The 17,794-nt window shown below is 41.2% G+C and overlaps 1 protein-coding gene across 1 annotated transcript; it reads right to left on the bottom strand.

Annotated features, from left to right (window-relative positions):
- Positions 1 to 1,237: 1,237 nt before the first annotated feature.
- On the bottom strand, positions 1,238 to 13,641 carry Mrps36 (mitochondrial ribosomal protein S36). Its single transcript, XM_010637295.3, has 4 exons — positions 13,520 to 13,641; positions 4,633 to 4,696; positions 2,620 to 2,807; positions 1,238 to 1,382 (listed from the first exon to the last, which is right to left on the bottom strand). The coding sequence occupies exons 1-4, from the start codon at positions 13,559 to 13,561 to the stop codon at positions 1,365 to 1,367; spliced, it is 312 nt and encodes a 103-aa protein (XP_010635597.1). The 5' UTR covers positions 13,562 to 13,641; the 3' UTR covers positions 1,238 to 1,364.
- Positions 13,642 to 17,794: the final 4,153 nt, after the last annotated feature.

The following is a 17,794-nucleotide window of genomic DNA, read 5'->3' as shown; positions in this document are numbered from 1 at the left end:
CCATGCCTGGCTCCAAATAATTTTTTGAGACAGGGTCTATGCAGTTCAGGCTGACTTTGAACTAACTATATAGCCAGGCTGGCCTCAAACTTGTGGTGATCGTCCTGACTCAGCCTCCCGCCTCAGCCTCCTAAGTGCTGCCACTACTCCTGACTCCAAATATTCTTTTAAATAACATATGCTAAATCATATATTTTTCATGAACCACCAGAACAGCTTATTGCTAGCATCAAACCCAATCCCCCATCTCCTATTTGTGTTGGGCAACATTTACCCTAAGCTACAGCACAATTTAAAAGAGAATAATAGAACTCAGGAATAATAGAAAAAGTAAAGTTGAACCCACAGGCAACTGAGTGAATATGTAAATGTACTCAACAATTCCACTGTTTTGTTCATGAGCTACCCTTCCTATCAGGGATGACTTTAAAATATATTCTAGAAATCATCACATATGTGGAAGACAATTTGTTTAGCTTTGTGAGGCTTTACTTTCACAATGTACATATCCTTGGCACAGAAGACCCTATTAAAGTTTTACAGCTTGACTTCATAAGCCAAATATGGAGGTTGAGTTTATGTAGTTTTCAGGTACTAAGTTTGAGAAAGTTAATGGGTCATCAGGATTTACACACATGTTCACATGCAAAATAATAAAAGAAACCAAAGAACAAGACATCAACATCCCCCCAAAACTTCAATGTCTAGTGAAATATTTATTCCTACCTATATTCATTTTGATCTCTTATTTTCCATTTTATACTGACTTTTCTTTCCTGACTATAGATTACAAATACATCTTTTTAAATTGTCTTCCAGGTCTAAATCCCAGGCACTGGTTATATACTTATCATTTACAATAGGATGTGCTTATTGAGCCAGTTTTACTCCAGTAAGCTTGAATGGAAAAACACTACAGAATTAAGGATAATGTAGTTATTTTACTGATCCTCATCTAATTTCTCTACTGCAGTAATTTTATCTAGTAAGTTTTTTTTAAAATTTCTAAACAGAATCAGAAAGAAAAATGAGGTCATAAGAAATCTATAGTTTACTATAAATTGTGTGCCTTTCCAAGTTTATTACTACTTGAAAATCAGGAGTACATAAATAGGCTAACATTTTCAAATGTATAGTTTAATAAGAATAAAGTATATAAATAATCAGGTAAGCTTGTGGAGAAGCTGACCGAGATACATAAATTAGAAGATACAAGTATCCACCTAAATTTTCTATATTTCTTTTTTTCTTTTTGCAGAAGATTTATTAAGGTTGTTTAATATACAACTTTTCATATGTCATTTTGGAAGTCCTTTATTGTAAAGATAATTCTTTTGTCTGATGACAAACAGCAGCCGCGATCATTATTCTGGACCTCCACGCTGAAAAGGAAAACATAAAGCAATAAGATTGGATGTTAAATTGTCACAGGATGCTGGGCATGGTGGCACATGCCTGTAATCCCAGCACTCGGGAGGCTGAGGCAGGAGGATCGCTGTGAGTTCGAGACCAGCCTGGGCTACATAGTGAGTTCCAGGGCAGTCTGAACTACATAGTGAGACCCTGTCTCAAAAAAAAAAAAAAAAAAGTTACAGGACATGTTTTCATAGCCACTATACAGATTTAAATAACTTTAAGCAGATGATCTTTAAGTTTGCATTTTATTTTAGGTACCGGGGATTAAACTTGGATACTTGTGCTTGCGAGGCAGGCAGCGGAACCACTGAGCTAAATCCCTCGCCCCGATCTTTAGCTTTTTAAAAAAAACAATGCCTGGGCTGGGGATTTAGTTCAGCGGTTCGGTGGCCTGCCTTGCAAGCACAAGGACCCAAGTTCAATCCCTGGTACCAAAAAAAAAAACAAAAAACAATGCCAGGGCCAGTGGCACTGTGCCTGCCTTACAAGCACAAGGTCCTGAATTCAATCCCCAGTATCACAAAAAGACCCAAAAAACCCCCCAAAACCAAAAACCAAAACAAACAAACAAAAAACAACAATGCCAAGGTTTTCATAGTCTGAGAGCACTTATATCAGTTGTTAGAATTTCAGGTCTTCTGGGCTGGGGATTAAGCTCAGTGGTTCTACCACCTGCTTCACAAGCGCAAGGGCCTCAGTTCGATTCCCCATACCCGCTGCAAAAAAAAAAGATTTTCAGATCTTAAAGTACCTCAATGTTGGTCTATATCAGTTGTCCTCTAATTTCTTGGTCTCAACACCTCTTTTCACTATGAAGAATTGTTGAAGACCCCAAAGAGTTTCTGGGTTTTTTTTTTTTTTTTGGTGGTGCTGGAGATCAAACCCAGGGTCTCAGTCATCTGCTCAACCACTGCACCACATCCCCTTGTGGCAGTTTTTCTTTTTTGAGAGTTTTACTCTGTATTCCAGGCTCAGGCCTTACCCTCACATGGGCTGAAATTACAGCTGTGTGCCATCATGGCAAGTGTCATGTGCTTTCATCCAGTGATGTATTGTGCACACTTACTGAGGGTTGCAGCCAAAGTCTATTACTCCATCCTGGCCTGCCTCTCTGCCTTGGGTCTGAACACACTTGACCTCAAGAGTGTAAGTCACAATGCTATGGGGTTTTACATGGTTTTGTGATAAACAGCAAACACATACTTGGATAAACTCCATTTCCTCTTGAGATATAAGCTTCCTTCTGTACTTCTGAGGTAGTGTTTTTAGTATTTCTGCAGTGTCTGGTGGACCCGGATGCATCAGTAACTCTGGTGATTTACCTCCCTTAGAATGCTGTGAAATCACAGAAGAGTGAGATGGGATCCCTGCTGATCTCCAACCTTCTGATACTAAAATTTAAAAAAAGAAAAAAAAATTACAGAAATTACTCAGGTTCCTTAGAATATTGCATTATCTACTGTTGAATAATCAAGTCATTCTTCTTGAAATCATTCTTGAAATCTTCTTGAAATTATTCTTCAAATAATTCTTGAAGTAGTATAAGAAGTAGATGTAGAATACTCAGTTGGCTATAATTTCATATGTTCGTTAATTAATTAATTATTTGGGGGGGGGTACCAGGGATCAAACTCAAGATCTTGAGCTTGCGAGGCCGGTGCAGGGCCACTGAGTCAAATCTCCAGACCCGTAATGTTCATTTTAAAAGACATAAGGTGTGTTTTTTTTTTTTTTTTTTTTTTTTTTTTTTATGAGCTTTGCAATGCTGGGGATTGAACTCAGCAGTTTGTGCATGCTAAGCACTAAGTTACACCCCTAGCCCTGTGCGTGTGTGTGAGTGTGTGATGGTATCCCACTATATTGCTCAGGCTGGCCTCAAACTTCTGGGCTCACGGGATCCTCCTGTTTCAGCATCCAAAGTAGCTGGAATGACCAGTGTAAACTACCAAGGTTAGTGAGAAGTAGTTTTGTTGCTGTTGTTGTTTTGTTGAGACTTGTATACAGGCTTCCCATGAGCTATGTAGCTCAGGCTGGCCTTGGACTCATCTCGATACTCCTGCCTCAGCCTCCTAAGTGCTGGGATTACAGGTGTACACTACCATACCGAGCTAAGAAGTAGTTTTAAGTGAATTACTAAAATGAAAACAAGATTGCAAAACAGCTTTGTGCACCAGCATAGGCCAGTAATCCTAACTACTTTGAGAGGCTGAAGCAGGAGGATCCCAAGCTTGAGACCAGTCTGGGAAAATCAGCAAGACTCTGACTCAAAATTTTAAAAAGATGTACTGAGGATGTAGCTCAGCAGTAATGCACCTGCCTGGCATGCACAAGATCACAGTACTACACATTACTGTGCACAATAGTTCAATGCACAGTACTACAAACAAAAAGTCTGCAAAATAATGAAACTTCTAGTCAACAGGGTTCACTCTGGATGTCCCACACTTCATTAAGTTTTTGCCACATGAGCCCTTAGAGGCCAACACATGTTACAGTTTACAGGTAGATCTTACAATGGAGACTAGGAAAGTCAGTAAATTCATTTTCTCAGCATCTTTACATTTATTTTTCTTTTTAAAGTAGTTAAGTAAAACAAAAAGCAAAGAACCCTTTCAGGATTTCTCTCATTACAGTTTCAATAACTGCTAAGGACTAAGGCAATCCATGAAATAGTTACAGACAGAATCAATAGGTAAAGGAGTGAATAATAAAAGAAGTTGGTTAGAAGAGAAATACAGGAATAGTTACTTCCTCGCAACCTGCAAATATATGATTAGAAGAATCTTTTCAAAGATAGAAAAGAATAAAAATCCTGCATATAGTATAAGCTATAAACCAGTATCACTAAAAATTCATAGACATCCACTGTTGAGTCACTACCTTGTTTTGATTGGGTGGGCAAGGTCTCCCTCTAGTGCAGGCTGTCCTCAAACCTCTGCCCACCTTTTAAGATAAGGTTAATAGGGATGGAGCTCAGTGGCATTGTACCTGCCTGGCAAGCATAAGGTCCTAAGTACATTTCCCAGTACCAACTCCTCCCAAAAAATAGGAGTAGTAAAAAAATCAATTTCTACTTCATGCTACCTGGGATAACATTTTGAGCTATGCTACAACAGTCTATCTGATTTCCAAATAAGAAATACTGCCTATAATTGAAAAGTCATTTCTAAATATCCATATACACATTTAAAAAAATACAGATAAAGGACAACTTACCAGTGGGTTTAGGATTGTCTCTTCTGTCAGGGAACCTTATTAATGGTGTATGTGGCTTAACTACCTGAAGGAAAAATAAAATACATTTAAAAAAATCCTCATTAACTGTAAAAGCAATGATCTCTTAATCATAAATAGTATAATTTGTTGAAATATATTACTACTGACAGCAACTTTTGTTTTGTCCCTCACCCAGGAAAGCTCATCTGTAAATTATTAATTATGTGCTGTTCCTAACTTTGTACTTTATTTATTTATTGGTACCAGGGGTCGAACTCTGGTCCCTGGTCCTTACGCTTGTGAGGCAAGTGGCAGAACCACTGAGCTAAATCCCCAGCCCTAATTTTTTAAACATTGTAAGACTTTTACTAGCCCTCAAAACAACCCAACAAAGAGGCGATATGGATTTCATGTTGTATAACTTATAGATTGGTGAGATAAGAACTGAAGTCTCCTGATTTGTATTGAATGTGGTTTCCCTATTATGAGACTTACCTACTGGATTAGAAGAGGATAAGCAGCAAACAATCATACTGAAAAGTAGGTAATTAAAATTTTTTCTACCTTTAAAAAATAACATTTTGTGTAAAAAAAAAAAAAATTGGAAAAAAATGTAGAAAAGCACAAAGAAGCAAACACTACAACTCCAAAACCTACGTTAAATCAATTGAAATATTTGTTAGCTTTCTTTTCCGCTCCAGATAGGGTCTCACCATGTAGTCCAGGCTGGCCTCAAACTTATGGTAATCCTCCTGTAAAGGCACAGCAGCGACGCTCAACAGCTAGGCCACACATGGAAAGGTTCAACAGATTTTATTAGGGAAGGCAGTTTAGGGAGAGAGGAGAGAGGGGAGAGAAGAGCAAAGAAATGAAGGTCCTTTTATTATTTTGGGGCTAGGCTATTGCATATTTATGAGGAGTGGGCTACTTTTAACCTGTCACAGGCCAGGTTGTCTCTTATGGGTTCAGTCCTGCAGAAACCGGTTTAACTTCTCCAGACTGCTGTGGCCTTGGAGAAAGGGAAACTAAAGATAAGAGCATGAGGTCATTTTAAGAGGCAAGAACAACCAGGAGAATGCAGCCTGTGATGGCAGCATCAGGTCCCTAACACCTCCTGCCTCAGCCTCCTGTGTTTGGGGATTGCAGGCATGGGTTACCATGCCCAGCTTAATAGCTTTTGTCTTTTTCCTTTATCCAGAAATACATAGTTTTGGAATGTTTTTCTAACACATTTTCACACCTAAAATCCCAAACGCTGCCACAGAGGACTTTAAATGAACCTCAGTGTGAAATATTCTGAATATACAACACTTTAATCTAAGGAACAGGACACTATTTAACTTTCTTTTTGGTGCTGGGGATTGAACTCTGGACCTTGTGCTTGCGAGGCAAGCAAGCAACGGAACCACTGAGCTAAATCTCTAGCCCAGGACACTATTTATTTTCAATTAAGGTAATCTATAAATTACTGCGCAACTAGCAAGGTTGTGGTGTGTTTATCTGCAATACAGCTGTACATGTATGTTACATATTATACACTTTGTGCAGGTATAGAACAGGGTCTAGCATGGACAATTATAATTAATTCTGCTGCCTTGAGCCAATTCTGAATCTCTCTGCCCCTCTCCCCGCCTCTCTCCTCTCCCTCCCCTTCCCTATCTGCATGCTGGTCTTGTTAAAAGAACCTTCTTTCTCTCTAGTAACCATTCTCTCTTTGCATAGCTTAGCTTCTTGAAAGACTCTTCTGATTGTCTTTCCGCTTTTAAAAGCTTGAAAAATGTTCCAGTTTTCAGAATAAAGTTCAGATGCTTGTGTGGCACCTGTATGACCTGGCCTCTCTTCAGTCTCCAGATATTCTGAAGCACTTGCATTTCCTGATTCATCCAACCTCTGCCAGATTTCCCTCTAACCTCTAGCAAACAACCCTTTACAAAGCTCCTCTCCAAGGACCTTCCCCTCTGTAAACTCCTGGGCCATTCCCCCAGCACTGCTCCCCTCTAGGGAATGGAGCCCAGGTCTGGCTCTCTCTGGGCATTAAGGATAGTTTTCCCCTAATAAGTAGAACTAGTAGAACAAGGTGAATATCATGAAACTAGAAAATTACTTTCCTTTCCGTGCTCCCTCCCATAATATTCCCTTCATAATAGCTTTATTTTTGACAGTCAAGTGTTTTTGCAAGTGATAAAATGGAATAAAGGAGAGCTAGGGATGTGCAGTTGTATGCTGTGATTCACTTACATAGTTTCAGGGTTTTTGTTTTGTTTTGTTTTTGATACTACACTTGATAGCCCAGGCTGGCCTTGAACTCATGGCGACCTTTCTGTCTCAGACTCTCAAGTGCTGGAGTTAAGGCTTGCACCACCTGGCTTAAAGTTGCAGTTTTTATAAAATTTGAATAAGAATCATTTTGGAAACAAAGCTTTTATATATAAGGAAGGGAAGCAGGACCAAAGGCGGGGGAGGCAGCAAGATATACTATGTACAGGTACAAATTCCGTAAGATGAATGCTATTATGTATATCTAAAATATACCAATAAATGTTTTGCTTAAAAAAAAAGAAACATTTTAAGTCAGTGTGTGGCATGTGCCTGTAATCCCAGCAGTCAGGAGGAGGAGGCAAGGGGACTGCCTCAAATTAGAGACCAGCCTGGGCTACATAGTGAGTTCAGGGCCAGACTGGAACACATAGCAAGACTTTGTCCCAAAAACTACAAAAAAATTTTACTTCTGTTTATAAATATTTGACGCTAATTTTGGTATGTCTTTGCACAGCACAGAATCTTCTTAGGCTACTACTCAGCTTTCCTCCTTTTCCTGTTTGCTCACCTAGGTGCTTCACTGCCCTAGTTAGCAATGAGATCCCAAGCTATGTTTTGTGACGAAGTCATCTTTACCTACAGGAAACCTTAAACCTTCTTCTTGATTTTTTTTTTTTTTTGAGACAGAGCCTCACATGTAGCCCAGGCTGGCCTTCAACTTGAGATTCTCCTGCCTCAGCCTCCCGCATGCTGGGGCTACAGGTGCACATCATCATTCCTGGCTGTTTTTTTTTTTGTCACTTTGATACAGTTGTTTTTTTGTTTTTTTGACAGTGAACAAATCTCTCAAGAATCTTTGCAGAGGACAGATAAATGAGGTAATAATTATAGGAGTCAAGCTCCTGGTAAGAAAGACAATTAAGCACTTCTGCAATATTCCCATAACAAGGTAAATGTGCAAGAAACAAGCCAAAAAATGGAGACCCTATGTAAGTTGGGAATAACTATATAGAGTTCAAAGTATAATCATTTAATATGAGAAAAGTATAATCATTTAATATGAGAAAATAATCATTTCAACATAAATATATACATAACCCTATACAGCCTACACACACACACAAACACATGCACACGCGGCCTTATAAATTAAATTTTCACTCATGTTTGGATTCTCCTTTTTACAAAGAAGAAAAATACATATGAAAGTACTAATTGTAGTGTAGCTAGGTGTGGTGGTACACACTTGTAGTCCCAGCACTTGGGAGGCTGAGGCAGGAGGATTAAGGATTATCATAAGATCTAGGCCAGCCTAGGGTATACAGCAACTTCAAAGCCAGCCTGAAGTACATAGTGAGACCTTGTCTCAAAAACAAAACAAAACAAAAAAACCCCCACATAACCAAAACAATAAACCCTGATATCTCTTTATACACCCTGAATAGTAACAGTCATTTTTATTTCATCATCCCTTTCTACTTTAAACAATTCCATTGATTTTATTTCACCTGATATGTATCACTGACAGACAAGGATTTTTGTTAAACCACTACTTTTACCACACCTAACAAATTAACAAATCCTATTCATTTATGATTTTCCTGTGTCAAATGAATTTTTTTAAACTCTTAAATACAAAGATAAACAAATAACTATGTATTAGAGAGATAACATAGCTAAGGGGGGAAAAGGAGAGAACCCAAATAACCTCTGTACACAGTGCTTGCAGTCTATGTCCTTCATCTAAGGTAAAAAGTCACACAAAGAAATATGAACTTTTACTCAGAAGGCTGGCTATTGGCAGCAGGGTATGTGTAGCTACTCTGAAAGCATTCTGAATGTATTGTAGGACTGAAGAGATGAGTGCATGCAATATGGATACTTTGGGGAGTCAGAGACTTTCCTGTGAAAGAAGGAAAATACAAATGTAGGATAGGGAAGGAGAGAAAGAATGCTTATGTGCTAAGATTGGAAAAAGAGGGTCAGGTGAATTCATGATAAACACCAAGTCCCCACTAATGAGTAGTTGGATATTTTCCAGATGTGTGTGTGTGTCTGTGTGTGCGTGTGCCTGTTAAGAGCTACAAATAATGACATAGAGTGAATACCCTTGTACCTTATTTACCAGGGTATTTATAGAATAGATTCCTGGAAAAGAAATCGCTAGGTCAAAGGGTAAAAACAATTTTGCTAAATACTGCCTGACTCCCTCTTCATAGAGGTTATATGTACTATTTTATATTCTAGTCTCAATGAATGAATGCCTGCTTCCTATATCCTTGCCAACACTGTTTTCTGAATTTTTTTTTTAAATTTGATTGATTGAAAATGTTATATTCATGAAGTGTTGATTTCATTTCTGTTGTTAAGAGGCTGTTTATCTATTCAAATAGCTAATTGTCTTTTTTTCCTTTTTGCAGCTCTTGGGATTGAACGAAAGGCCTTGCACTGAGTTACGTCCCCAGCCTTTATTTTTAAAAAAAAATTTTTTTTTTTTTTGAGAAAAGGTTTTGCCAAGTTCCCCAGGCTGGCCTTAAACTTGTGATCCTCCTGCTTCAGCCTCCCAAAGTGGTGGGATTACTGGTGTGTGCCACAGCCCATTTCCCTGCTTTTTAAAATATCTGTGAATTTTGTGTTCATAGCACTTGTCCGTTTTTGAAGCTTTTTTTTTTTTTTTCTTTTTGGTACCGGGGATTGAATTCGGGTCCTTGTGCTTACAAGGCAGGCCACGGAACTGCTGAGCTAAATCCCCGGCTCTTTTTTTTTTCTTTAGAGAAAAAGGTTTTGCTTCTTTTTAATTCAGTCAAAATTACCAATTTCTTCCTGTTGCTTCTGGATTTTTAACTTTTTTTTTCTTTGGTACTGGGTATTGAACTTGGGTCCTTGTGCTTGCAAGGCAGGCGGCAGAACCACTGAGCTAAATCTCTGGCCCTGCTTCTCGATCCGAGTCACAATTGGGAATGTTTTTCCCACTCCCAGGTTACAAAGAAACTCATGTTTCATCTGGTACTCATGTGATTTTATTTTAAAAAACTTTTCATTTGAAATAATTGTACTAGCATTCACATCACTGAAACATAACACCCAACTTAATAGAGAGGTTTATTTTGGCTTGGAAGTTTAGTAGATTCAGTCCATGGTTGGCTGGCTCCAAGGCAGAAATAGCAATGGCAGAAAGGCATGATGAAGGAAGCTCCTCACTCCATGGCAGACAGGAAGCAGTCAAGATAGCAGTGGGGGACAAGAATATACCCTTCCAGGTTGCTTTGGCAGAGACCCACCACTTTGGACCAGGCCCCACCTCTTATCAGCGCATTCAGTAATGAACTCATTGATGGATTAAACTACTGATGAATTTTCAGTGCCCCCATGATCAAATCACTTTCTGAAAGCCCCACCTCTCAACACCTTTGGGAGACATTTTATCTCTGAACATAATATTTATAGATCCACTGAAGCTGTAAAAAAAAAGTATACAAGAGGCCCCATGTAAACTTCATTCAATTTCTACCTATGGTAACAGCTTGCATATGTATAATACAGTATCAGGAAACTGAAATATCATATGGTATCTCCCATCTGAGTAAGGCAAAGCCCAAACAAAGAGCAAAATAAAACATGGACAGAAGGAAACGACAAAATAGATTTTTTGAAAATGGGAAGGGGTCCAGGAGACCAAGGGCAAGGGGAGAAGAGAGGCAAGAGAAATAAGATTTAAGATGTGTTGGGCCAAGGATTTAGCTCAGTGGTTCTGCTGCCTGCCTCACAAGTGCAAGGTCCTGAATTTGATCCCCGGTAACAAAAAAAAGATTTAAGATGTGTCATATACAGTACTGAATATTTACAATGAATGTAAACATTATGTCATAAACATGAGCTAAGAAAAGTAATAATGAGGGCTAGAGATTTAGCTCAGTGGTTCTGCTGCCTGCCTCGCAAGCACAAGGACCTGAGTTCAATCCCCGGTACCAAAAAAAAAAAAAAAAAAAAAATGAAAATGGGGAAAGAGGATTTAAGACAAAGGCAGTGAGTTGGGTGGGAAGGGGAAGGAGATTAAAAAAGAATTAAGCTGTGTTATGTACATACACCTACTCCCTAAAATGAATGTAAACTCCATGTACTGCAAACATGCTAATAAATTTACCTTTATATACAGTGAGAGCAATGGATCTTATTTATTATTTAATCCTTTTCCATATGGGTTTCCAGTCATATCTATCGTTATTGGGGGGGGGTGCCGGGGATTGAATTCTGGCCGTTGGCACTTGTGAGGTAGGCGGTAGAACCACTAAGCCAAATCCCCAGCATATCTACCATCTTTTTACAGGGTCTTACTAAGTCACCAAATTGCCAGGGCTGGGCTCCAGTATGCAGTCCTCCTGCCTCTGCCTCCCAGAGTGCTGTATAACCGACATGCTACTGTGCCCACCTGAAATTTTGAGACAGGGTCTCCATAAGTTTGCCCAGGCTGGTCTTGAACTTGGTAATCCTCTTACCTGAGCCTTCTGAGTAGCTGAGATTACTGGTACCTGACAATACACCTAGATTTCTGAATATTTTTATAGGTGTCTTTCTGTAGATAAGTGTGCTCACTCTTCTTGGATGATAAACCTCTAAGTAGAACTGCTGGGTCACAGAAATACATGTTCAACTATTAAGAGGTGGTTTTCTAAAAAGGCTGTACCATTTTATACTACCTCCAAGCAATGTACAAAGGTCCTTCAGGTCCTTCCTATTTGACAGCACCTTTTAGTAATGTCGGTCTTTTCAATGTTAGTCATTAAGAGCTGGGGCTGTAGCTCAGAGATAAGTGGGAGGCCATGGATTCAATCCCCAGCAACAACAACAACACAATTTTAGTTATTTTGATGAATGTGTAGTACCTCCTGGCACCTCTTCACATATTTCTGTTTATTGGGGTGCCTTTTTGTGCAGTATCAATTCTTTGACCCATTTTAGATTGAGCTATGTATGTATTATTGCTATATATGGTTATATATGATAGACGCCAGACCACTGCCGGATGTTCTCCCTGTCCTTACAGAGTCTTTAACTAGTTCATGCTCAGTAACCACCCATTGAGTAAATGAGGCTGAGTTATTGCAAGGGGAGGGATCTAGGGTTATCATTCAGGTACCAACTTCAGGAACTTCTGGAAGAGATCTTACAAGAGATGCACTGATACAAGCAGGACATGGTGGTGCATGGTTATCATCACAGCACTCTGGTAGGCTAGGGCAGAAGGGTCCCAAGTGTGAGCCCAGCCACAGCAACTTAATGACTCAGTGAGACCCTGACTCAAAATAAGAGAAGGGCTGAGGATGTAGCTTGGTGAGAACGCCCTGGGTTCAATCCTGTAACAGTACCATAAAAAGGGGAAAGGGGAGACATGCTAACAAAGGAAAATGCATTTCTGATATCAACGCTAAAAATTAACTATCAAATATGCTTTCAAGGTTTAAAAAAAATAAACAGTACAGACCCATTAAAAAGTGCTGTGTTCAGCAAGGTCAAGAGGTTCATACCTATAATCCCACTATTCTAGGAAGTTGAGACAGGAGGATCCTAAATTGGGGCCTGATGGAGCAACTTAGCAAGACCCTGTCTCAAAAATTAAAAAGGGCCAGGGATGCGGCCTGGGTTCACATACCAGCGGGACCAGAAAAGGATGGTGTCTATTTTATATATTAACTTTACCTCTCCTATTTGAGCTAGAGACCACAGCTAGAGATCCAAATACAAAAGCTGCCAGTAATTAATAGTTGACAGGTGGATTAACAATAATGTTACTTTAGCCGCCTATCTAAACACAGGGGAAAATGGCTCAGGAAGGCGAGTGTAGTGGTAGTAAACCTGTAATACCGGCTACTCATAAGGTTGAGGCAGGAGGATTACAAACTTTAGGCCTGCGTGGGAAAGGCGAGATCCTCTTTCAAAAAAGGCGGGGAGTGCAGCTCGGTGCTGTGGATTTGCCTAGCATGCGTGAGGCCCTTGGTTCAAAGTCCAGGACCAAAAAAAGGAAAAAAGTCTTGTGAAACCAAAACTAATGCATACATTAGAAATATACACTAGCAATAAACGTACATAGAACATTTTCCTGACCCCCCCCCGGAAGCGAGATGCTTGAAGGGTTTGGGTCCAATGGGTCCTAAGCGAGGACAAGGTACTGAGGGCTCGGAAATGACCCAACCATTCCAAGACCTTGAAGGGACACCTGGTCAGACGCGGCGCGCTTCCTCCCACGCGCCGCTCCCGCCTCCTCCCGATTGGCTGAGGGTGAACGTCGCCGAGAATACGCGGCGGCGATTGGCCCAGCTCCTCAGGGCAGCCTGCACGGGAGATTCAGAAGGCTGAGGCGCTAGCTCAGGAGCCCAGGAGGCCCCGGGGTCAGCAGGGAGCCACCTGTCGAACTGCCGCGCCCCCACCGCCAGAGACGAACCCTCAGCTGCTGACCCTGCCTTACTGCCCAATGCAACGGACTCAAAATCCTGTTTTCACACGCAGCAATGCGCGGCCGCGGCCGCGGTCACCAAGCATCCTGTGCCACCGCCTTTCCTTCTTAAGGCCGTTGCTACATCTACACCGTCCTAACCGCCCAGGGTGCGGAGAAATGACCGAATCCCTTTACCTGGACAACCCTGCTGGCAGACGCCATCTTGCTGCCCATCATGCCCCCGGGAAGGGGCGGCTTCCGGGGAGCAAACGAGCCTCAGCGCTCTCGGGAGTCTGGGGCCGTTGGGGGCGGGGCCTACCGTGACGTCGGGGGCAGGGCAAGAGGCGCATGGGCGGGGCCGTGCTCTTCTGGGGGCCCCGCCCCGCCTGGGACCTGAAGCGGTGTTTTCTATTGTTTTGCACCAGAGGGTTTGTGGTACTGGCTTTATTTGGTTCTGCCTATGACTTTTCTAGTACTAACTAGCTATTCCCAGATAGCCGGTTCCTAATTTCATTATAGCTCAAAATTTAACTTGAAACCAACTAAGTAATACAAACTTTTGGGCTTTCCTAAATGAACAGACTTGTTAAAGCTTAGGGGTTAGCAGCTAGGTCAGAAAGAAGGGAGCCGGGTGTGGTGGCGCATGCCTGTAATCCCGGCACTCTGGAGGCTGAGGCAGGAGGATCGCTGTGAGTTTGAGACCACCCTGGGCTACATAGTGAGTTCTATGTAGTGAGACCCTGTCTCAAAAAAAAAAAAATAAGAAAGAAGGGGCACTTTGGTTTAGCAGGAGCCTCCACATATTCATTCATTTGTTGGCATTGCTTGATTTCCGCCTATTTGGTCAGTGGTTTCCAAGTCTTGGGAGTGTCTTAGAAACAAATTACTGAGCCACAATCTGGGCGAGTCTGACTTTGTATGTATTTCTCTAATTCACTATTCCTGATAATGAACTGTGGGAAGCCAGCCATGGCCCATTGGCTTTTTGAAAGATAACATTTGTTCCTCTTTAAGGACTGCACGTGTTAAACTTGTTTCTGACCCTGCACGAGAGAAACTCGGACAGCCAAAGATCTGTAGGAGTCAGGTACTTCCTGTTAAAGATCTGATGTTAGCTGTAGGAGTCAGGTGTTTCCTGTTGATGTGCCTTTAACAGGCTGATGCTTGTTTGCAATAAACGTCGCCTTGATCAGACTCTTGTCTTGGCGTCCTTCCTTTCTCTCTGCCCCATCTCCACCCCGCTGCTCTTTCAGGTTTGAGGCACTGCTGGACAGTGCTCTGCGTCGCCGGTGTAAGACTTAAGTCTCACTTTTACTCCTGGAGCGTGAACAGCCAAGAGGCTTCCACGATGCTGGGCTCAGAAGCTCAGCGAGGCTCCAGGAGCTAGTCACACAGCGAGAGTCACCCAGGAAGGAACACACCAGGCAAGTTGGCAAATAGACCTTTATTAGTCGGGCCAGACGGCACTCCCCAAGCCAAGTAGCTCAGAGAGGTGGCCAGCTCAGAAACAGAGGCCATTTTATATTGGGCTGAAGGGGGGCTTACACTTAAAACTTACAGGAAGAGGACAAAAGGCAAAGAGTCAGTTGATCTGAGCTAGTGGTCATCACGTACTAATGATCAGCAGAGTGATTATCCATTGTTCCATTTACAACCTAGATCATCATAAAGTTCAGAACATTCAGACTACAGGCATGCAAGGAGTGGCGTGACCTGCGTTGGGTCTCTGTGTTCACTACAGTTTCCACCTAGTTTCCCAGCTACTCCAAAACAGCCACCTAACAATTCACAATTAATCACTAGTTATCCTATAAGGGATGGGGGGAGCGACAGTCTCTAGGTCATTCGCTGGTCAATATGGAGTCGCTCTGGTTCAGCCAGGCTCCCACAGCCGGTTCGCGACAATGAACTGCTGCCTCAGGGATCAGAACTATTCTGATTCAGTATGTCTATAGAGAAAATTGTGAGACCTGACTGAGTTAAAGTGACTCCATGTTGGCGGGCTAATGGCCTCAGAGACCGTTGTGTACCCCTCCCCTTATCAAACAACAGGGAAAACGGCTTAAACTGCAAAAACCTTCTTGCCCTAATCGCAAGCTTGATTAACAAGCCTTCCAAGGAACAGATGGGATGTTAAAGGGGACCATAAAACACTACCCTTGTAAGACAAGTGTAAGATAAGTAAAGGTATCTGAAGCTTCTCCCCATTTGCAGCTGTGAGACAGCCCTGACCTACGTCTGAACTTTTATGTTTAGAAAAGCCCTATAAAACCTATGCACAATCCTGTAACCAGGTTTCACTTCTCTTAGACAATGGAGTCTGCACGTATGAAATAAACTTCTCTCAGTTTTATCTGTGTCCTGGTATTTGGTGTACTTGCTGGCTTGGTACAACAAAAACCATAAACTTACTTGAGTTTTCAAAACTTCTCTAAGCAGCATGTACTCTAAAATCAGTCTGATACCATTATTACACAAGCAAAGCACATAAACGGGAAGTTCACAGAAAAAGAAACAAATCATTCTTAACCTTCCTTATTCTAAGAGAAATTTAAAGGCACAGAAACACTATTTTCATCTGTCAAATTGGCAAATATACAGACCCAGAGAGCACTGGGGAAACCATCTGCTATGGTAACTTGGGCAGCTATAATATATGTAACCCTGGGACAGCAGCTCCGGGTTAGGAGGGTGGAAAAGCAGGGTGCCTTGTCCTTAGAAATACTGGCTGTTTGCCAGGGTGTTACTAAAGAGATAAACTCAAGGAACCACTGGCCATTTTGAGGCAAGCAGACATAAAAGGCATTGGTTACAGCTGGAAATTCAGGGTTTGTAGATTTGTTTCTAGACCCCCAAAATTTGAAAGATGAGAATTTTATCAGTTAATCATTTTTTAGATACTTGTAGATTCACATGCAATTGTAAGAAACAGAAATCAACTGTGTCCTTTTGTAACTTTCACTAAGTGATAACATTTTGCAGAACCACAGCACAATACCACAACCAGGATATTGGCATTGAGACAGTGAAGAGACAGAAAGGTTCTGTCACCAAAAGATTCCTCCTGATGTCTTTTTAAAAACTGATCAATTGAGGTACTGGAGATTCAACTCAGGGCTTTCACATTTAACTACATCCCCGGCACTTTTTTATTTAAAAAAAAATATATTTATTTGCTTATTTTTGTTTTTTTGAGACAGGTTCTCACTATGTAGTTGAGACTGAACTGGAACTCACTATGTAGCCCAGGTTGGTCTTGAACTCACAGTGATCCTCCTGCCTCAGCCTCCTGAGTGCTGGGATCACAGGCTTGAGCCACCACTCCTGGCTTTTCCTTTTTTATTTTTGAGTTTGAGAAAGGGTTCTGCTAAATTGCTAAGATCCCCAGGCTGGGTTTGAACTTGTGATGTGCTGCTTCATCATAGGCCCAACAAGTCAGAGACTGTAGCCTCTAAAACAGTAAGCAATATGAAAAAACCATGGTAACTAGTTATAGTGGTACACTCCTATAATCCCAACCAATTTGGGAGGCTTATGCAAAAGGATCACAAATTTCAGCCCAGGCTGGGGTACTTAGCAAGGTCTTGTGATAGACAGATAATAGTTGAATAGATAGTGCTGGAGATATAGCTCTTTGTTCCCTAGGTTCAATTCCCAGTACCTCCCATTCATAAAAACCACTGAAGAGGAGAGAGATTTACTTGCAAGTAAGTCTCAAAAATCAAATTCTCCCACTTTATTGGTACAAGAATTACTTGGGAGTTGGAGGTTCCTCAAAAAAAAAAAATTAAAAACAGAAATTCCATTTGACCCCGCTATTCTCCTTCTAGAGATCTTCCCAAAGGAGTTAAAAACATCCTATTACAGGGATGTATATATAACCATGTTTATAGCAGCACAATTCATAATAGCTAAATATTGGAAGTGTCCTGTATGTCCATCAACAGATGAATGGATAAAGAAAATGTGGTGTTTACACACAGTGGAGTACTACGCCATAACTTGAGGCATGTGTAGGAAATGGAAGCACCTTGAGACCATAATGTTAAGTGAAATAAATCAGACACATTAGCTTAAACATCATCTGCTTCCTTTATCTGAGGAAGCCAACTCAAAAGAGCAATGGGCCAGGGATTTAGCTCAGTGGTTCCAGCCACTGTCTCACAAATGCAAGGTCCTGAGTGTTAGGGAATTGATCATGTTAAAGTATGCTGTGACGCCACCTCACAGGCTGCATTCTCCAGGTACATCTTGGCTCCTAAAATGACCTCATGCCCTTATCTCTGGTTTCCCTCCCCCACAAGGCCACAGTGGTCCAGGAAGTTGAAACCTGTGTCTGCAGGACTGGGCCCATAAAAGCAATCTGGCCTGTGATAGGTTAAAAGTAACTCACTCCTCATAAATAAGCAATAGCCCACCCCAAACTGATAAAAGGACCTTCCTTTCTTTGTTCTTCTCTCTCCTTCTGCT

Source organism: Fukomys damarensis, unplaced genomic scaffold (genome assembly GCF_012274545.1).
Source record: "Fukomys damarensis isolate Sample0158 unplaced genomic scaffold, DMR_v1.0_HiC HiC_scaffold_1, whole genome shotgun sequence".
Taxonomy (NCBI): domain Eukaryota; kingdom Metazoa; phylum Chordata; class Mammalia; order Rodentia; family Bathyergidae; genus Fukomys; species Fukomys damarensis.
The sequence above is the reverse complement of the archived record's forward strand: the minus strand, read 5'-3'. Positions and strand labels throughout refer to the sequence as shown.